Below are 22976 nucleotides of genomic sequence, written 5' to 3'. Positions count from 1 at the left end.
AATTGAACGTGGATTGGAGATTTTGAAATGGTTGTAGGGCGTGGTCTTTATAGAGGTCTGTTATTTTGTGTATGTTTCGTTTTTCCCATTGGGATTGGTCCATTGAGGGTGTGATGGAGTGTAATATGTCAGTTGGGATGAGAATTCCATGGTCAGAAGATTGCGCCAGGCTTTAAGGATACTTGGATACATGGATGCTTTATTTGGTAATTTGTTTGTGACATTGGTGGAATTAGAAGTAAATTTTGGGGTTTAAGTGGAAGGAAGGGTAAGGTTTCCATTGTAGACCAGATTTTTTCTCTGGTTGGGTTCCACCAAAAATATATTTGGTCCAGAAGAGTGGCATTATAGTAGGATTTTAAATGTGGGAGGCCTGCGTCCCCTTTGGAAGATGGGCGTATTAAGAGATTGGTAGTGCATCTAGGTTTTTAGAGTTCCATAAAAATCTGGAGAGAATCGATTGTAATTTGGAGAAGAAGGTGTTAGGAACTGGTATGGGGAGTGTGCGAAAGATGTACAGGATTTTTGGTAGGATGTACATTTTCAAGGTCGCAATTCGGCCTAATTTGAAAAGTTCTGAGGTGCGAAGGGTGGAGATTTCTTGGAGTATAGTTTCGAGTAGTATTTTGTGGTTTGAGGAAAATAGTTCGTTCTTTGTTGCGGTGAGTTTGATTCCTAAGTAGGGGATGTTGTTTGTTTCCCAAGAGAAGGGGAATTGTTTAGCAAGTAATATATGGGTTTGGTGTGGTGTGTGGAGATTTAGGATTGAATATTTGGGTTCATTGAGTTTATAATAAGAAACCGTTGAATATTGTTGAAGGTGCATGCTTATTGTTTTGAGGGATCTGGTTGGGTTGGTAATCATCAATATGATGTCGTCTGCAAATAGACTAATTTTGTGTTCAGTGGTAAGGTGTTTGATGCTAGCAAATGCCATGTCATCCCTGAGTTTAGAGGCTAAGGGTTCAATGAGCAATGCAAATATGATGGGAGATACTGGGCAGCCTTGTCTAGTACCATTGGTGATATAGAAGAGGTCTGATAACGTTCCATCTGTTAATACTCTGGCTGAGGGGAGGGAATATAGTGATAAGATGGCTGTTAACATCCATCCTGTAATACCAAATTTCTGTAATGTTATTCGCATAAATAGCCAATGTATCGATCAAATGCTTTTTCTGCATCTAAGAATAATTGTATTGAGGGCTGTTTGGTGTGTTCTAAATGGTGGAGAAGAGATATAAGTCTTCTGGTGGCAACAGGTGCTTGGTGTCCTGGTATGAATCCTACTTGGTCTGGGTGTATTAAGTTAGGAAGATAAGGGAGTAGTCTGCGAGCTATAATTTTTGCATAAAGTTTTATGTCCGTGTTGAGTAGGAAAATTGGTCTATAATTTTGGACGAGTTGCGGGTCTTTGCCAGGTTTTGGGACTGTCGTTATTATCGATTGTAGCATGTCTTTGGGGAATATCCCAGTGGTGGCTGCATGGTTAAAGAGTTTGGATAGGTATGGTGGTAGATTAGGGGCAAGATATTTGTAAAATTTGTTCGTATAACCGTCATTTCCTGGAGATTTGTTAAGAGGGAGTGTTTTGAGGATATTTTCTATTTCTTTGATAGATATCAGAGTAGATATAGCGTCAAGTTGAGATGGGGAGAGTTGGGGGAGTTTGGTTGTGTGAAGAAATTGTTGTATGAATGGTAGTGTTGGTTGGATGGTGTCAGGATTGTTTTTAAGATTGTACAGCTGTTGGTAATAGGTCACAAAAGCATTAGCTATTTCTTGTGGATTTGTGGTTAAGGTATGTGTGGCTGGGTGATGAACTGAGGATATTTTGGATTTTAAGCGTTGCTGCGTAATCATTTTGGTTAATAGGGAGTTAGCTTTGTTGCTCATTGAATAAAATTTAGTTTTCGTTTTTTGAAGGTTGAGGTTGTATTTATAAAGTAGGAGGGATCTGAGTTTGTTTCTATCTGTGGTGAGGGAAGTAGAGGTTGAGGGGTTTGGGGATGTTTTGTTTAATTCTTATTTTGCTTTAATTGACATGAGGGGTTTGTCTATTTGTTGATTTCTTTGTTTAGAGATATGGGCGTTTAGTTGAATAAGAATACCTCTCATGTATGCCTTGTAAGTGGACCATAGTATAGGTATAGAGATATCAGGTGATTCATTAATTTCAAAATCATATTATGAGCATCCAATATATGTTTTCTGTGGTCGGGATTCTTCAGTATGGTTGAATTCAATCTACATATTCGAGGGATTGTAGAATGTTGATTGTGGTCTAGAGTAATGGAAATTGGAGCGTGGTCATCATGTTATGGTGCCAATCTTGGAGGAGGTGATATGTTGTAGGGTCCACTTGTCTGTGATGAAAAAGTCAATTCTGGAGTAGGAGAGGTGGGCTGGACAATAATAGGTGTAGTCTTTTTCCGTACTGTGTTGACATCGCCATATGTCGTAGAGATCGTTGTTGTGTAGAAAGCGATTAAAGGTATGTTTGGAGGAGCGTTTACCGGAAGAAGAGTCCAGGAGTGGGTTGCTTATGATGTTGAAGTCTCCTCCTAATAGTAGCCTGCCTTGTCTCTGGGTAGCGATGATTGAGATTATTTTGTTGTAGAATTGGAGTTGGTTGGTATTTGGACCGTAGATGTTGACCAGGGTATATAGGATTTCGTTGATCTTGCATATCAAAATATGGTAGCGGCCTTGTGGGTCTGCTACTTCTCAGATATATTGGAATTGGAGGGAATCTCTTATGGTGGTGATGATGCTGTTCTTTTTCTTTGAGTTGGTTCCCATATATATCGATGAGAAGTGGTGTAAGTTGAATTTGGGAATTTTGGTGGAGGCAAAGTGAGATTCTTGGAGGAATAGGACATCAGCTTGTAAAGAGTGACCTTCTTTTTGTAGTAGAGATCCCTTGTAAGGAGAGTTAAGGCCACGGACATTCAAGGATGATATGCTAATCATATTGCTGGGTGTATACGAGTGGCATGGAGTAGGAGAGATGGTTTGTAAGTTGTGGAAGAAGATGGATTTTCCTTTGTCGTAGATGTAAAGCTTCCATAGAGAAGGATTAGTGAACTTGATATGATCGCTGGTTTGAGGAGGGTATTTCCGCTTGTAATAGAGGTGCTTGAGGAATAAGAGGTTTATTTGAGCGACTGGTGGTGTGAGGTGGGTAGGGGGTTAAAAAGGGGGTTACTTGTGAAAAATACAAGTAGCATGTGTAGCACATTTTGCTACTGTATAATGGGGGAACAAGAACATACATGACTCAAGAAAAAAGTCATGTTGATGAAAAATTTGACGTTTAGAAATGTTCGGTTAGGAGCCGTCTGGCAGCCTTTAGTGGTTTTGAGATGTTACCCAGTGTGTTGGGTAGTGAATGGTGTTAGAGACTATTGGTTCAGGACCATTCTGCATCCGTTTGTTGTGGTCGGGTAGGGGTGTATTGGTGGGAGTCCACTGGTAAGATGTTCCATCTTTTCAGGAGTTCGATGCCTGCTTCTAGGGTTTTGACCGTGTAGGGCCTTCCTTGATGCTTAACAATGAGCTTCGTTGGGAAACCCCATTGGTAGCCGATTCCATGGTTCTGCAGTGCTTTTGCTATGGTAATAAGTTTCTTGCGGTTGAGAAGTGTAGCTTTGGATAGATCTGTGAATAGTTTGATATTCACCTGAGATGCCGGAATTGAGATAGGGTTTCTAGCAGCCATCATGATTTTTTCTTTCACATGGTAGTAGTGCACGCTCGCTAGGATTTCTCTAGGTATTGCGACCGGTAGGAACGATGGTTTTGGTATTCTGTGTGCACGATCTATGGCAAGCTCCACATCTGTTAGAGAAGGGATGAGGTGCTTCATGTATTGCTGGATGTAAAGGACTATGTCAGCTGTAGTGACAGATTCCGGTATTCTGAGGAATTTAATATTGTTGCGCCTGGAGCGGTCTTCTACGTCTGCCAATTTTAGGTTAATTTGTTCTATGTCAGCTCCGTTGTCTGCGTGTGCGTCTATGAGGTCATTGTGTGCCATGAACATTTCCCCCATTTTGTTCTCAATGTGGTGGATGCATCGATCCTGAGTTTGTACCACGGATAAGATTTGTGATATAGTAGCTGTCAGGTCATCATGTAGTGTTTGTCGCAGGGATAGTAGCATACTTTTCATTGAGATTTCAGTGATAGGATGATCAGAAGCAGGAAAGTTTTCAATTAAAGATGGAGTAGAAGTAGCAGTAAATGCATGAGGATAGGAAGGTTGCAGGTCAGAAACAGATTGTATGTCCAGTCTGGGTCTGGACTTAGCAGGACTGCTAGTAGAAGGAGACAGGGGCAGAGAGGACTCACCCGGGTCTCCTGGGTATAGTGATTTGTGCTGTGCCTCCCTCTGCTTGTGTGAGGAGACTGTCTTGTGAGGAGTCGGCGCCATCTTGGATGCAGGGGCTGAGAGCTGGGAAGAAGCTTGTCAGCTTCCCTGGCTGCCCTGGTGATCTGCGGCGTCGGGGCATGGTCCTGAGGGTGCTAGGATCCTCTGTGTCCCCTTATATTCACAGGGAAAGGCTGCAGTATCCCTGGGTCTGCTGTGTCCCGCGGTTAAATCTGATGGTTGGACGGAGCTCTCTCTATCGAGCTGTCATCCCGGAGTAGGCCGCGCATGCGGCCCTCTATTTTTAATGTTTTATAGCTACCCAGTACCTGCAAATGGGGCCACCCTGCAGTGATCTAGCAGGAGGTAATTTTCACTTTAAATAGAAAGCATTTATTGTACACATAATCTACAATTGCCTCAAACATATGTGGTATATTTGTTCTAAACTCATAAAAGTATAAATAGTAATAATAATAATTTAGATAAAATAGCAAAATAACTATTTTTTTCATATAGCTATTTGACCTGTTGTCAACCAGACAGACAAAATCAGCATAAATTTAATTTGCTTCTGCCTATTCACCTAGCCTTGAATTTAATTTTCAAATTAAACTGACAGCAGTGCCAGATAAAGTTGGAAAAGTGAATTAAAAAAATAAAAAGGAACTTATATAGATTGTATAGTTAATTTTCAAAGAGATTCAATTATCATCCTTCTTTGAATTTTTCAGATAGAAGAAGCATTTACAGAAAAAGCACATCTTATTATAGAAAAAATTAAAATAATTGGTTTATAGCCCAAGCAGTAGGTCAGTGCTTGTCAAACAGAATCTAACTGTAGGGCCCTCTATTGTACATAGTTGGTTAAGTGTATTTAGAGCCTTACTAGGAGCCTGGGTCTAATTAGAGAGTTTATTTCAGGTCAGTCTGGAGGGCTCCACAGGTCAGTCCTCTGGTACCTCCCCCTGATCTGTAAGCTTGGAGAAGCTTCTAGAAGTCAGTAGGTGGAGGCAAGGAGGAGGTGATCTTCATATTCATGGGAGTCTGACCAATCCCAAACAGAAGGCCTGGTAGTGTGGCAGACTAGCCCATAAATATGAGAAAGCCTGGCCAGCAAGGGGAGTCAGGTGATGGATACTTGAGGTACTGCTGTGTAGAATGGGAGGGGGCCCCAGAGAAAGGGATTCCGCCCCCAGGCTGGAGGTTGGGGGAAGGAGCAAAGCTGAAAGATTAAGCTCCACTGCCCTGCAGTCTACCTGGGAAGGGCAGCCTGCATAGCCTGGAGGAGAACCAGTGCAGTGGAAGGCCTGAAAGCAGTTATTTGCATAACTGTAGGACAAGCACAGTGTGAGTACCTCTACACACCCAGGGTCTATAAGGGAAAAATCTGCTAGATGAAGGTTCTTGGCAAGTCTTCAGGGTACAGTTTATTGCTTATTCAATCCTTTGCCTTGGGATCAGATACCATAGACAGGTGTGCTGGTATTTTTTTCATTAAGGGGACCAAGAGCTCCTACAAGTTGGGAATTTGCTAAAAATCCACTTGGGACTTGGGGGGACACCAAATTCCTAGGTGGGGATTACTTTGCTAAAGACTGTTGCTGTTCTAGAGGGAGTACAGTCAGGAATCTGTTGTTGCAGTGTGACAGAGAAGGAAGTTGTCCTCATTCTTGTTGCTCTGCGAGTCAATTTGAACATCCCATGAACTCTTTTTTCCCTAAGTTGAAATTCCTAACAAATACAAAAAAAGAAGCCCATGGACTGGTTTTTTTTTTTGTGTCTACGTACAAGTTGGAAAATGTGTTTTGCCTGGCTCTGCAGGAAAAAAGGGAGACTCAAAACCGGCAGCTCTCAAGGGGGTAGCGCTACATAACCAAGGATTTAAATATTCAAAAGGATGCCTCAGTGAAGTATTGGAATGACAAAACAATGGCTACAGTTTTGGGCCATGTGCCCTTCCTCAGTTTGTGAAACAAGTAATCTACCATGTTACAAAACAGTATAGCACTCCCCTGACCTCTGAAGGTATGAAGGTACTCCCAGGGAGAGGGGTGAGTTGACATTTCACCTCAGGGTGTAGATTACTCAGGCAAGAAGGATATGAACAGGTGAGCTACAGTAACTTTAACCTCCTTGGCGGTATTCCCGAGTGTAGCTCGGGGTAACATTTCAGTACCAAAAGCAGTAACCCCGAGCTACACTCGGGAATACCATGCGGCGCTGCTCCGGCATGTGTTCTTCACTTACCTTACCCTGCGCTCCCACGATGTGTCCCCTGCAGCGTCCCCGGCCATCTCCTCCGGCCGATGCCGGCATCCGGCTTCTGTGTCCTGTCCCTGTGACGTCGGGACGTCACAGGGAAATTTAAAAATTTTAAAAAATGTCATTTTTTTTTTTTTTTCATTTTACACAGTAAAACATTGCTGTTTCAACCTATTTCACATACATATTGTCCCTAGTGCTTTGTCCTGCGCCCTGCCTGCATTTTGTCTGTTCTTTCTGCCTGGAAACTGAGAAATGTCCATGGCGTCCAAAAAGTGTCCCTTTAGGTCAAAAGCGGTTTAGATCAGCTAGAGAACAGCGATAGTAAATCAGAACCACTTACAGAATTGAGTGATAATGATTCGTGGGGGAAATTCGTCATCAGAAACTGAAAACGATTTTGCGACTGAGCTCAGCAATGTGCGAACTTGGCGCTCTATTTCACATTTCAGTGTTTTTGGTTTGATTATATTATTGAAATAAATTTTTTATTATTTTTATGATTATTTATTAAATTATAATTTATGATTTTGTGTTTAAAATTTTATCATACCCGGGATGTTTACTAGACTCTTGTTCGGACAGATTTCAGTGAGTTTTTCCTAAAAATTACAGCCTACAATAAAAAAAATACATATTTCCATGCAAAAAAATGGTACCGCTTTCAGCACCAAAAATCTGAAATAATCATACCGCCAGGGAGGTTAAGGTACAAACAAAAATTAAGTTTATTGACTCACTAAAAACGCCAGGGAGGAATGGGCAAGGAGTTCAGAATACCCATTTCTAGCCTTTAGACTTAATAGCACAATATTAACAGACACCAGTGCAGAACTAAGCCTTTCAGCTGGTTCCAGCAATCTGTACCTACTTAATAGCAGCCGTCTCCATTATTGACCAAATCTTCCCAGTAGCAGCAGTAGTAGTGGTCTTGATGATCCCATCTTGATCCTAGTTTATAAACATTTAAAAACATGATATGTTTATAAATGGGCCCCACTGACTGAATATTTCGTTTAAAATTACAGTGGTAAACCTTCTGTGCTTGTACCAGTCCTACCAATAAAGTGGTCACCATATTCAGCAGCACAGCTAAAGTAATCTGTCTGGGTTTATTTACATTAGGAATAGTGAATATTCACATAGCTATGTTTTTCAGATTGAATGTCCACTCAAAGTGCCTGTATATCCAGAACGTTTTATAGTTTTAGATAGAGTAGGAAAAAAGTAAATTTTAACTAAAGGCAAAACCTTTTGGGGGGATAGGGTGGAGAGGGATTTGAACACCTGTCAGGTTTTTATTGCTGTCTGTGTCCCCTTAGTAGAGAGATTCACCCTCTCTATGTGTCCTGTTTTCTGTTTTTCGGTTGTCACTAGAACATGAATAGAGGGGAAATCTTCCAATGGGGATACTAGTTCTGTTGACCCTAGTGACAATCAGGGATTCCCTAACTTTGAAGGAATTTCCTCTGACTTCCTGTTTTGGCTAAGGGACAGGAAGTGAAGGAAAATCTCCTCAATGGGACACAGATGGCAAAAAATCGCAGGGGTTATAAATCTCTCTTACTCTATCTAAAGTAAAAAAAAAAATTTTTGCAGCCTGCCCTAGACTTTGACAGGTTGCCTGCAATGGGGCTGCACCTGTCCCTCCCATAATCACTAAACTGCCGGAGGGACTTATTGCAATTGGACAGTCCAACTGGGGCCGTAGTTGAAGCTATGTTCACAATCACATGCAAAGAAAACAGATTATTAAAGTAAACCCAGCTTCGCCGATTTGCCAAACTATGAGAATGTTCATATTACATAGAGAAAATCCTCTGCATGTTTAGTAACTCAACCCCGATGTGTTCTCTTTTGGCTGACTTCTTGTTTTGCTAGCATTTTTTTCCAACTAAAGGTGTATGTTTTATAGCAACAAAGCAGGCGTGTATTAATATGATCTATGATCAGCAAAACTTTTCAATATCAATTCTGCAGTAAAAATGTGGAATTGTTGTTCATTTGATGAACTTTGAAAATAAATTTAAATTAAATGTTAATCCAAGGAAGAGCTGGGGTAAAATATTCTTATGATAAGGAACATTTTCTTAGCGCATAATTAAATTGAAGCTAGTGCTTTGTCTGTGCTGAGGTTTTAACTAAACAAATATTCTTCTATTAAAAGAGCCTTATTTCTCAGCACTGCATATTCCATGCTGCTGCCCATTAATTATAAAACTAGACAGCACAGTAAATAGCTACTTTGCCAAGAGAAGAAAAATATTACGTTATGCACTTTTTTTTGTATAATATCAAAGTCGGCAGCTAACCACTAATTTACATACTAAGGGAGAATTGTAGACAAAATACAAAAATTAGAAATAAATATATGTATGTACAGCTAATAATTGAAAGAATATGGAATGGTTAGAACCCCTCTCAGCTTTTACTGATATTTGGATCTCCATTAGAGAGGTTTCCATTCACTTTTTGTTCTTAGGACAGCCTTTGTCAGACAGGAAGGGTACAAAAACCTGCAGATGGGAGGCATACAGAGATAAAAAGCTGACAGAGGTATTACCATTCCACTAAAAATGCATTTTTTTCTTCTGACTACTGTAAAACCTGATATAAGTCCCAATCCTTCTGCACCCTATACAAAACTAAAATATTTGGCATTATGGCATTGAATGTATGCAAATAGATAACAAGGAGGATTTAATAAGATGGGTCGACACAGAATCTGGTGCCGCTGTGCATAGCAACCAATCAGCTGGGATATATTGTGGTATGCAATTGAGCAGTGTAAATCTCAGGACTGAAAGGACAGCAATTAAAAACATTTTGGCAGATAAAACAGCTCTCAGATAGGTATTTGTTTTGAATTTATCTGTTCAATGTCAAAAAGTTCCTGTAAATCATTGCTTAACCCTTTGCCCTCTAGATAATTTACCCCCCCCCCCCTCCTGACCAGGTCACTTTTTTGCGATACGGCGCTGTGTTACTTTAATTGACAATTGACAATTGACAATTGCGTGGTCATGCAACACTGCACCTAAATTCAATTTATGTCCTTTTTTCCCACAAATAGAGCTTTCTTTTGGTGGTATTTGATCGCCTGTGTATTTTTTATTTTTTGCGCTATAAAAAAAAGACCAACAGTTTTGAGAGAAAAACAATATTTTTGACTTTTTGCTATTAAACATGTCCAGTAAAAAAATGTTAAAAATCAATTTAGGCCAAAATGTATTCTGCTACATGTCTTTGCTGAATAAAAAAAATCCCACACACAAATACGGTGATCAATGCTAATAATAAGCACTGGCACTGTACTAATAGCACTGGGCAGGAAAGGGTTAACATCTGGGGCTATCAAAGGGTTAACTGTATGCTGTTTCACTATGTTGGCTCTGTGTGTGCTTCACTGTAAGCACACTGCTTTGTATAGCTCTGATATTTAGAGTCATACAAAGCAGTGTACAGGAGCTAATGGGGAGAGATCTGTGTTGTTTATACACAGTTCTCTCCCCCATTGGAGATACTTGTTGATCACTGGGTGCCGGCAAGTAATCACTGGACAGGACCCAGTGATTGACAACCGAGGCCGCGAATGGCGCACCACCTACCCGAAACTGCAAAAAAACCTATATATACGTAATTTTGCGCACCCATGCCACCCTGTTGCAGTATTTCTGCTATAGGGCCGGGCGGAACTGGTTAACCTTGATCAAAGGTGTCCCTAGGGTTGGTGTCACCCGGTGCGGTAACACCCCCTCCGACGATCCCCGCAGAATGGATCTGCGGATTGAGCATAATGGATCGGACTCCGATCCATTATGCTCAATCCACAGATCCACTCTATCCTGCGGGGATAGTCAGCTTTCTTTACAACTTACCTTTTCTTGGAGTGGGTCCGGGTCAACTGCGCATGTCCCGGTTTCAGGCACGATCAATCAATGATAGCAGTAGTTCTATCATCGATTGATCGTGCCTGAAACTGGGACATGCACAGTTGCTTCAGGGGGACATCTACATGGGAGACGCATCTTGCCAATACACCAGTGTCACCCTGCAGGATTGTCCGCATGCAACCTATACGGGGTGACACCAGACCCGCTCCAAGAAAAGGTAAGAAAAGGTATGTTGTAAAGAAAGCTGACGGTCAGCTTGCTTTCCAACTTACCTTTTTGTGGAATGGGTACGGTGTCATCCCGTGCAGTGGGTTCCACCCGGTGCGGACCGCACTCCCCGCACCTGCCGCAGGATGCCACTGACCTTGATTCAAGTTGTAAATCTGAAACATTCAAACTGCTTAAACTGTCATTGTAACAGAGAGTGTATTTTACTTTTGCATAGTGAGACCTGTTTACTTAAAAAGGACATAAAGTAGATAATCCTTGCTGTACTGTATAATCCTTGCTCTGCTGTATATATTATGTAAGTTTTTCAGAGACTTGTAGCCTGTCTTAAAGCAGAGCTCCACCCAAAAGAGGAAGTTGCGCTTTAAGGACTGCTCCCCTTCTCCCCATTAAGGATTGGCACCTTTGGGTGGTGAAGGGGGGGTGCAGGTACCCGAATTTGACAGTTACCCGCTCCCACTTCTGGTCCGATCGCCTAGGCGACCAGAAGTGGAAGGTGTCCTCCCTCCCTCCCCCCCTGTAGTCTTTTGGGACACGTGACAGGTTCCAAAAGACTACAGGGCCATTCATGAAGTACAGCACTAATTGCGCATGGGCAGTGGGCACCCGGCTGTGAAGCCGCAAGCTGTCACAGCCGGGTGCCTACACTGAAGATGCCGGCCTAATGGAATACAGGACGGCCAGTGAAACAGGCTGCAGGGGGACACACCGCAGGACCGAGGGACAGGTAAGTGGCTGTTTTTTCAGTCAGCAGCTACAGTTTTTGTAGCTGCTGACTTTTATTTTTTGACAGGGTGAGTGGAACTCAGCTTTAAATACACCTTTAAAGGATAAGTTCTCCTTTTGTAATATATTACATGTTACGCCCATATTCAGGGTGTAACATGTAATGTGTTACAATCAGTCCGACCCAGGGGCGGACTGACCATTCGAGCACTCGGGCACTGCCCAAGGGCCTGGGGTACATAGGGGGCCCCATGAGATGCCCCTGGTACCTTTCATTGGCTGTTTCATAGGCTTTTTTGGGTGTGGGCGAGGACACAGGGGCCCCATGATCCCCTATTGCTCGGGGGCCCCATGAGTTGTCAGTATGCCCCTGGTCTGACCCCCGCATCTCCCCCAATCCCCGCTTTGAAAGCTAGTGGAAAAAACCTAACTCTGTGAATGGGAAAACTACAAATTCCTGCAGCTGTCGACTTGTAGTTTTCAATTAACTACCATGATGCTCCACAAAGCCGTGGTAAATCATTGAGCCTGTCAGTAAAATAAATGCACATTTATTTTTAACCTGAAAAAAAATGTGCATTTTTTTTTTGTTAAAAGGTGAACATATCCTTTAAGATATCTTTCCCATTCCATAACAGCAGACTAAGCAGCACATCAGTAGATTAATTTCATGTCTATCATTATCAAATAAACAGATGGGCCTCAGTTGCAAACAATAAACAAGATGTACTCTATGAAACAGACCAATTCGCATTTTATTATCTGTTTTATTACAAGAAATTGCTTGTTACCTGAAAGTTGGAAATTGCTATTATAAATATAATTACAATATTTTCATTTCTACATTTTGTGGATTTGATAAAAGCTACATTGTAAGATTTCAAGGTATTCATGTAATCCTATTGATCGGCCATAATAAAATATACAATTTCATAATAGTACTGCTATGTTACTGTATTTTAAAATCATAATCCTAGCTTCCTAGTATAATCCTAATAATAATAATAGTAATACTTGTAATACTGCAAAATAGCAGTTGCATACAGTATGCCGCCTATTAGAACACCTAAACTAGCAACCAGAAACAATTTTTCATGCAGTAATATATAAATACTGTATATCATAGAATGTAACACAAAAAAAACCAATAGCTGCCGTATTTATAACTGATGTGTTTTAAAGTTATTATTAACGACTTTGCCAAGTGCATTTTTGTTTTTTTATTACTTTCATAACACTCTACCCTTACCAGGTTACCTATTGGAGCTAAGTGAACTACACAGTTTTGTCAAGTACAGGTGTGCTTGTGACTCTTAGCTCCCCTTTCTGAGATCCTGCACTGGGTACCTGAGCGGCCAATCACCAGGCCTCAGGCACTGTCACTTGATAGGATGGGAGATTATCTTTAACCCTGTGCAAGTTACAACCATGCCAACTTGTAGCTTACACAAGGCCTTTTCACCTAGATCCGGTAGGCAGACAAGGTAGGGAGGGAGCAAAGGGAAGTTAAGTATCACAGCAGGGCAGGGGGCTAGTTAGAGATCCTGTCACTTTGACCTAAACTCTATTTATGGAATATGATCATTAAGGACTTCTTAGATAAGATAAATGAACAAATAACCTGTTGGTGTAACCCTGACTCCTGAGCTAAGTACCTTTGAACAAAGTGATAGACGTAGTGGTCTCTCTGCTGAGGTCAACACATCATCTGCTAGACCAGGGGTCTGCAACCTTTAAGACATAAAGAGCCACTTGGACCCGTTTCCAAAGGGAAAAAAAAGACTGGGAGCCGCAAAACCATTGCAACATTTATAACAAATCCGACACTGCATATATTGCAAAAAGCACTCTGGTCATGAAGGGGGTTTAAGGGCCCAGTAAGCAAAGGGTTAATCAGGACCACAGTGTATCTTCATAATCACAATCATAGCCTTAGGTCAGTGGTGGGCAACCTTTTTTTTCAACTGAGCCAAATCTCGCCAAAACCACGATTGAAATTTATTTTGACAGCCACATATTTAAAACTGAAAATACATCCCCCATATAGTAATTCATCCCCCATAGTAATTCATCCCCCATATAGTAATTCATCCGCCATAGTAATTCATCCCCCATATAGTAATTCATCCCCCATATAGTAATTCATCCCCCATAGTAATTCATCCCCCACATAGTAATTCATCCCCCATAGTAATTCATCCCCCATATAGTAATTCTTCCCCCATAGTAATTCATCCCCCATATAGTAATTCATCCCCCATAGTAATTCATCCCCCATATAGTAATTCATCCCCCATATAGTAATTCATCCCCCATAGTAATTCATCCCCCACATAGTAATTCATCCCCCATAGTAATTCATCCCCCATAGTAATTCATCCCCCATATAGTAATTCATCCCCCATATAGTAATTCTTCCCCCATAGTAATTCATCCCCCACATAGTAATTCATTCCCCATAGTAATTCATCCCCCATAGTAATTCATCCCCCACATAGTAATTCATCCCCCACATAGTAATTCATCCCCCACACAGTAATTCATCCCCCACATAGTAATTCATCCCCCATATTGTCTCAATTCACTTACCTTTGCTCCGCGCGTTCCTCTCGCTGTGTTCCCGCGCCGTTCTGGTCTTCAGGGCGGACTGAGAGTGGAGTTCGTCACTCTGCCCCGCCTACATCCTGGCTGCCCCACCTACATCCTGACAGCCAATGTTCCACGCTCCGTGGGCCGGATTTTTGAGGAGGGAGGGGAGCGGGCGCCCGGCACACAGAAGAGCCGCATGTGGCTCGCGATCTGCGGCTTGCCGACCACCTGGTGGGCAGTGTGCTCCGGAGCCGCAGCAAAGATGAAAAAGAGCCGCATGCGGCTCTGGAGCCGCGGGTTGCCGACACCCGTGCTAGACCTCCCAAAATAGGAAGCAGGAGCTTTGCTGAATAACAAGCTCTAGTTCTGAGTTAGCAGGAGGCACATTTGTAGAGAGATCAATACTTCCACACAGAGAATTGTTTTCTAAAGAGAAGCCAACTGTAAAACTTTGCACACTTTATTAATGCACCAGGAGTGTATTTAGCTGATTTAAAGTGAAATTTTATTTTCATTTTAAATTGAATTTTGAAGCTTCAACAGGACAAAGCATGGATTGTCTACATGTTTTTTTCCTCAGAGAATAGGTGCATGAACTCCTCTTTTCCAAGTCTCCTTTGTCTCCCCCCCCTACACACCTTCGTTCCTTGGTTCAAACCCCCACCCAGCTCCCAGTACTGCACTTTTACAGAATACAGAACTAAGTATCAATTTGTATGGAATTGTTAATGATAACAAGAAAATCAGTAATATAGATCCCCCGCAGACAGCAATAGACCCCCCCCAAGGAACAATGCACCACCTACAACAAAACAACCCCCCAGCAACAACAGGCCATTGGCAGAAACAACAGGTCTCCCCACAGTCAGCATCAATTGACCATCCAGTAGCCAACAACAATAAACCCCTCCCTCATCAGTAGATCCCTTCCAGCATCAATTGACCCCCCAACAACAAAAGACCCACCCCCAGCAAAAATACATCCAAAACTAGCAACAATAGACCTCCCCAACATCAATAGGACCCCCCCCCCACAAAAATAGAATCCCTTCAATGACAATAGATCCTCCAGCAACCAGCATCAATGCAACCTGCAGTACACCCCAGCACCCCTTGACATTACATACATCTAGTGCTGGAGGTGCCTGAACTGCATTCCCCTGTGTTCCTGCTGAAAAAAGCCCTGGTTGTCTATATGTACTATGTATGTCTCTAAGTATGTCAATAAGACTTGATGATAAGGCAGGAATTAATTTGCTCTATATTTAATATTGTGTGAGTACATACCTTTACGAATTACAGGACATAGAGTACAATATATAGAAACCAATAAAATAAGAAAACATAGTACTGGTTAAGTAATAGATAACAGGACTGTTGGTAAAGAACCAGCATCTTCCCTGGTGTTACAGTGATTGTATACCCAAATCATTTGTGTATAGATATAAAAAAGGATATACTTCTTTTTTCACTTTTTTTTTTAAGTAGGAGAGGAGAAACAAAAGTACACTAATCTTCCCAGTGAATGGCTGTGCAGAAAGGGGAGGGTGGTCAGGACAAGTCTGATCATTGGAGGAGAGCAGGCTTAGAGAACTCAATGAATATCAAAATCGGTAAACCTACAAAATTTATAACAAAGTGAAATAAAATAAGATACAATAAATTGAAATAAATCCCCTAGACGCACAAAAAGTCACACTTTATCCCCAGAAAGTCCCATGTCATAAACCTCCTCAGTATCTGTGAATCTTCAAAATATCATACATAAACTTGATCCATCTCCAAAAAACGATTCTTTTGTGTCCACGTGTACCTCAAAAAGAACAAATGGCTCCATATAGTGCATTATCCTCAAAAATGTATAGCAAAATCAATTAGCAATGTGCACTTGTGTTCAAAATTTATTTATAAGAAATCACCCAGTGTCCACTGAATATAGCTGAATTAAATAATCTTACCCTAAAAAATACTTTATATAGCTTTACATCTCATTCCCCAAAAGGATCCACTCACCGCTGATTCTACGGATGCATCATCATCCTTATAAGGGATACCTCTGAAAAAAACGCATCATAGTGTATCATCCTTTAAACATGTGGTAAGTGCTCCCCTCTTCAACACCACACAGTGAAACGAAAAAAAAATCACTCTCCACCACCTTCTAAATCATGCACCTTACCTGACTACAGATGTCCAATAGCATAAATAGATGTGAGATGACTCCTCTTAATCCATACTGATCCAATTTGCTGCAGCTCCCTCGCCCGGAGCCTCATCCACCTCCTGCAGCAAAATTGGATCAGTATGGATTAAGAGGAGTCATCTCACATCTATTTATGCTATTGGACATTTGTAGTCAGGTAAGGTGCATGATTTAGAAGGTGGTAGAGAGTGATTTTTTTTCGTTTAACTGTGGGGTGTTGAAGAGGGGAGCACTTGCCACATGTTTAAAGGATGATACACTATGATGCGTTTTTTTCAGAGGTATCCCTTATAAATATGATGGTGCGTCCATAGGATCAGCGGTGAGTGGATCCTTTTGGGGAATGAGATGTAAAGCTATTTAAAGTATTTTTTAGGGTAAAATTATTTATTCAGCTATATTCAGTGGACACTGGGTGATTTCTTATAAATACATTTTGAACACAAGTGCACATTGCTAATTGATTTTGCTATATATGTTTGAGGATAATGCACTATATGGAGCCATTTGTTCTTTTTGAGGTACACGTGGACACAAAAGAATTGTTTTTTTGGAGATGGATCAAGTTTATGTATGATATTTTCAAGATTCACAGATGCTGAGGAGGTTTTTGACTAGGCTTAGAGAACTGATCATGCTGTGCTCTCCTGTTTAGTGTGGTCAGTTTTTAATAGGAAAGCAGAGGAACTGGCAGGAACCCCAGGGATTTCACACAAAGGAAGCAATATGAAGAGAAGAGGATACTTTTTCATACAGGAACACAGTTCAGCAGGCACATATCAAGAATATAAAATGTTGGGTTTAAATATTCTTCAAGTGACTACTTATTAGCATTCATGAGAAGTGCTGGTAGCAGAGTTTCCAGCTCCACCCTTTTTTGGTTGTTATATATAAGTTGGTTTCATGGTTAATAAGATTCAGAGCCATGTAGAGATTTACACAACCATAAACGTGAGTTATTCATGTCTCAATAATTAAAGGAAGAAGTTGGCAACCTTGGCTGGCAGGTGCATATTGCAAATCGGTAAGTACGATTTTAGTTTGGGTCGGAAAATATGTGGCGTAGCAGATTTGATTAGGTACTGACAAATACACATGGAAGTTTTATGTTGTATTAGTTATTCTGGTGCAATATGCTCATTTAAACTGCCTCTTATCTGTCATTTAAATCTCTAATATACAGCAGTAGAGAGCCTCATAGACATCTTTACAGAATGAACATCTGCAGTGCAATTTATGCTGATTTGTACTACACATATTATACAGTAAACCTTGACAAAAAAGCAAGGATGAATAACCAATTAAAAGTATATGATACATGCAGTATTGATATGTAGAAATTAAATTCCAGTAACAAACACAATTCCTTTTAATTATGTCCATGCTTGATGATAGCACTGCATAGGCTGATTTCCCATTGCAGAGAAATATGATTTGTGTGTTTTATAGTTGACTGGGTGAACAGGCAAGGGCATATTTAAAAGTGTATTTCATTTGTTCATGTTAGATCTCTAGAATTAAAAATCTGTTCTGCCAGTAAATATCAATTTTCCTTCACAATCTGATATGTAACACTTTTTTACGCAATTGTCAGGTTTCCACATATTGATCTGTCAAATGTCAGAGTTTTTATTTTTACTTTAATTTTTTTTAAATTAAAGTGGTTCTAAAGCCTGAAGTGTTTTTTTATTAATGCATTCTATACATTAAGGTAAAAAAAACCTTCAGTGTGATGCCCAGCCCCCCATTATACTTACCTGAGTCCACTCTCAATCCAGCAATGTACAGAAGAGCAGCGTGTCTCTCTCCTCATTGGACAGAGGGACAGGAGTGGAAGCCATTGGCTGTCAATCACAGTCAGTAAGGAGGGGGCCAAGCCATGCTCTGTGTGTCAATGGACACACAGAGCTGGCTTGGGAGCAAGCATACATGAGTGCCCGGGCAAGTGGCTTGCTGTAGGAGCACGTGGCAGGGGGGATGAGCCAGGAGCACCGACAGTGGACCTGAGAAAAGGAAGATCAGGGCTACTTTGTGCAAGACCTTTGCACAGAGCAGGTAAGTATGACATGTTTGTTATTTTTAAAAAATAAAATCATTTTCACCAAATACTTTTGGCTGACAAGTGCTTTGCACACCAGAAATATGAGCGTGCAAACCCTTGGAGGGCTGTAAATGTGTACCCCAGCATGCTGCCACCAGCTTCTATCCCCTCAGCACCAGGCAGATGTTTTAAGGAGTCCCTGAAGAAAATGGGCCCCAATTATAAATGTTCTAGAATGTGAGACAGAAATTAAATGGCTTTATGTACCTTATAAATGCAGAAAATATAAAAATAAAAGCTTTTGGCGTTTTTTTAACAAAGTTTCTTTGCTTCCCTAGAGTTTCCTCTTCTTTTAAAATATCTTTTAAGTAGGAGAACGCTCTACTAATTGACTATGAAATCAAAGAATATTGAACTAAATTATATGTATATGTATGAAAGTCGTGGAATGTAAATAAATGCAGCTATTGACAGTGCCCCCGATGTGACATCCCTGCCGTAATATACTATACTTCCTTGTTAAAATAGTACATGCAAAAGTATGAGGTCTGCTTCTTCTATATTAGGCCATGCATGTTTCAGGTGCCCTTGAATCACTGCTGATCATCATGTAGACAGAAAGCCTGCATTTATTTGGAGAGTGTGCTTCTTGGGTAAGGAAAATGCACTGACATTTTTCCACCGCTGATAATGAACTGATAAGAGGTCTTTTTCCCTTGAACCAATAGCTTTACTGGTGAAGCAAACCACTGCTTCCTGCTGAGACCTAACTTAGGTGTCCTTTTATGACACAGATAATAGCTGTGATTCAGAGGATCGCAGCTATTCTCTGGTCATTCACAGTTTATAACACTCAGGAGAACATGTTCAGCTCTTCACTGGAGATCTGTGTTCTCCCTCCAGATTCTCCAGCCCAGAGCTGGAGAATCGGAGGGACCACAAATTAAGCAGAGATAATTTACCTCTGCTTAGTAAACTGATCTTTTACTGTAATCTCGCGAGATTATAGTAAAATCAGCCGTTTTCCAGCGTTTGTAGATCGTTCTCCCTTTGCTGGGAGAACTGATCTACATATGCTTCATAAACGGCATTCACAGGAGAACTGTGTTCTCCGAGAATGCCGGAGAACTGAGCTGAGATCTATTACTGCTGGTTCATAAACGGACACCTTAGGGCTTACCAACTCTGAGTTCGGACTCAAATCAGTTTGTGATTCTTACTACTAAATATCTGTGACCATCACTAATTATGTATATCCTAATCTTTTCATACCATATCATTTGAATCAATTAATATGCAGAGCAGTTTGCCTGATTTGTCAATATAGAGGATATGTGTTGTCACGAGAAAGACCTTAACTGCACTGCAATACCACTGATGTTGCAATACTGTAACTTGTAAATTACATTTTTTTTCTTTTGTATTTTAGAACTGATGTACACAGTTGAGCTTGCTGGAGGCCTAGGAGCCATTCTTCTGTTACTTGTGTGTCTGGTCACCATCTACAAATGCTACAAGATTGAACTCATGCTTTTTTATAGAAACCATTTTGGCACTGAGGAACTTGATGGTGGTAAGGGATCATTCATATTTTATTGTTATTCATAATAAGAGGAATAGAAATTCTGTTGCAGCAAAATTGACAACTTACAATACAGTGAAAAAAATGACATCATCACTTTCCAATTTTAATTATTTTTCCCATAAAAACATTGTGATGAAATCATGTTAAATTAATAAATCAATCTTCTTAGATCAAGTGAGAACTTGAAGCAAAACATGAAATATAGTAATGAATATTGCACATAAAAAAATAATGTTCTACCGTATCTCTGCTTACCTATTTATGTTGTTTGTAATTTGATAGTTAGTAATTGCTCCATTTTAACCTAAAGGCTATATTCACCTTTAACTTAAAAAAAATGGTGTTGTGCTGTCAGAAAACAGTATAATTCAATATATAATGTATAACAAAAAAAATAAAAAAAATAGAGTCCTATAAACGAAATATTATAGTGCACCAAAAATCTTCATATAGCAGCTGTGTACCAACCACCAAGTGTTTATAGTTTTGCCTACCAAATCCTTAGACATCATAACTCAAGAGGTCTAAATCAACATTTAAAAAAATGACAAATCCCACATGGATAGATGGCTGGCTGGCTAGCTCCAGCTCTCTTCTGCTCACACCTCAGCAAGCCTTAAGCCTCACTCTTTCATGAATGGCATAGACCCCTTTACATCACAATCCTCTCTTTACATCAGTCTCCTTTACCCCCTTCACATCATAGCACCCTCTCTACATCAGTATCCTTCACCCCCTCCATCAGTTTGTTCAGCCTCCCCTTCACATCACTACACCCCTAAACATTACAGTCCCCCCATCTTTTACATCAGTGTCCATAGTCCCTCTTGAGGGCCAGTTCACAACTGAATTGCACAGGAATGCAGCCTACACTCCTGTGTGATTCCTGTGCTAATCAGCGCTGTGTGACTTTCAGCCCATTTATTTGAATCAGCTGAGGTTGCGCTGGATGCACAAAAAGTGCATGTGCTACTTTTCAAAACAGCACTGCACCAAATGGCATAGTACTGTGGTATCATTTGATTCACTGCAGGCAAGTGCACTGCATTTGTGATCTGCAATTTGGGGTGTCATGAGGAATATATTGACAACCTCAGCAGATCACACACTTAGTGCATTTTAAATGTGGGTAGACAAATGCATATGGTATGCGGGTTTCCTGCACCGCATTCTGGTCTGAACGAGCTCTTACATAACAAACCTCTTTCACATCATGGTCCCCCCTTTACAGCAGTCCTGCAGTGATCTCAGTCTGAGTTCTCCTTTACATTATAGCCCCCCTTTATGGCTGTGGATGAGTGGAGCTGGACGTGCTACTTTTAGGAATGGTACTTGAAGTGGAGGGGAAGCCAACAAAACATACAGAATAGGCTTTGAGCTGCACTATTTGCATAGTGGCTAAGTAGTTTGCACTTCCACGTAACACCCTTAGGGTTCGCATCCTGATCATGGTGCTACCTGCCTAGAGTTTGCATGTTCTCCCTGTACCTGCGTGGGTTTCCTCCAACACTCCAAGCACATGCTGGAAGATTATTTGGCCTTAGTATGTGTATGTATTAATGTGAGTTAGGGACCTTAGATTGTACACTCCTTGAGGGTTAGGGACTGATGTGAATGTACAATATATGAAAAGTGCTGCGTAAATTGACAGTGCTATGTACAGTAAGTACCTGTAATAAATAGTGTAACAATAGTTCATCCTGGTCACTGTTAGAATATGTACACTGTGAACAGGAGTAAAGCATCAAACAATCAGTTCAAAGGTCCATATATCTTTATTATTGACAGTGTAGTAACAATCAGTAGAAATACAGTAATGTGTTTGGAGGCCAGGGAATCCTCCATCAGGGCTATAACAAAATCCATAAACAAATAATGTTTATGCACAAAACATAAATAACAGTTTGAAACTGACATCAATGGTCATAAAGCATATAAATATGTAAATGTCAAATGAACAGTATATAATAACTATAAAGGATTAAAAAACAAATTCAAATGTACAGTAAATATATCCATATGGAAAAACAAATGTACAAAATAATAATAAGTGTTTCTATGTAAAAAAATAATAAACTCAATCACAAGTGTATCTATGTAAAAAATAAGAAATAAATGAATGCATGCATGAACACAAATGTTTACAGTACATACATTTAATAATCTAATTAAAAACGAATTGGATTAAAAAACCAAAGTATTGCATGAGCAGGTTAAATGTACACTGCTGCAGAGATTAAGGTGGTACAAAACCAAAAATGTATTATATTGCAGCTTACCAATCAGTAGAGTTTTCACCTGGTGATCTGACCAGTAACACACCTCCTATATTAGAGTGCCATCACTCTGGATAAAGGAGCACAGGGGTCACCTTTGTAAAGCAGCATTGTTAGTTTGGGAAGGGGGAGGTGTTAGATTTACTAGCAGAATTAAATAAACTAACAAATTGAAGCTGAATTCCAGCTCATTCTGCAGTTCCACAAGCAGTTCCACCCACAGTTTATTTTCCTTTTGGGATAAAGGTTTTCCATAAAGAAATAAAAGCTGATCATTGTAAGCACCCCTGTCAGTGGTAAATGGTTTGCCTCAACGCTTTTAACTGATGCATTTGCAGGACAGATTTTTCTGTTGAGATACAATAGACTTACTGGTAGGATCACTAGGTGAAAATAAGAAAAAATGCCTATAAAAGAAAGCTGATGTCACATCAAAATAACTGGCAAGCTGCAAAATAATTTACAGTAAAATACAGTTTGTGATGAGATCACTGCTGTACAGACATCTCCCCCCACTTATCATTCCATGTCTACAGGTACAAATAAACGTTTTTCTAATGCCCACTTAACCACTTGCCCCCTGTACCCTGTTCCTTCACAAATGCTACAATCACTCACTGGCTCTATCCTACATTCTCTAACTCACATCTTCAATCTCTCCCTCTCTTCTGGCATCTTCCCCAACTCTCTAAAACATGCAGTAGTCACCCCTTGAAAAGCCCTCACTGGACCCCACCAAGCTGTACAACCTATGCCCCATCGACTTGCTCCCCTTTTCCTCCAAATTCCTTGAGCACA

The 22976-nt window shown here is 40.6% G+C and overlaps 1 protein-coding gene across 1 annotated transcript in view; it reads left to right on the top strand.

Annotated features, from left to right (window-relative positions):
- IL1RAPL1 (interleukin 1 receptor accessory protein like 1) overlaps positions 1-22976 on the top strand; it is a 1773934-nt gene that overhangs the window by 1730204 nt on the left and 20754 nt on the right. Inside the window, exon 9 of the mRNA XM_089673890.1 lies at positions 19747-19890. Within this exon, the coding sequence (XP_089530016.1) occupies positions 19747-19890 (144 nt within the window). The remainder of the gene's footprint in view (positions 1-19746; positions 19891-22976) is intronic.

Source organism: Staurois parvus, unplaced genomic scaffold, assembly GCF_062004578.1.
Source record: "Staurois parvus isolate SC_StPar_1 unplaced genomic scaffold, SC_StPar_1.0 ptg000145l, whole genome shotgun sequence".
Classification (NCBI taxonomy): Eukaryota; Metazoa; Chordata; class Amphibia; order Anura; family Ranidae; genus Staurois; species Staurois parvus.
Note: the sequence above shows the minus strand (reverse complement) of the source record. Positions and strands in the feature narration are given on the sequence as shown.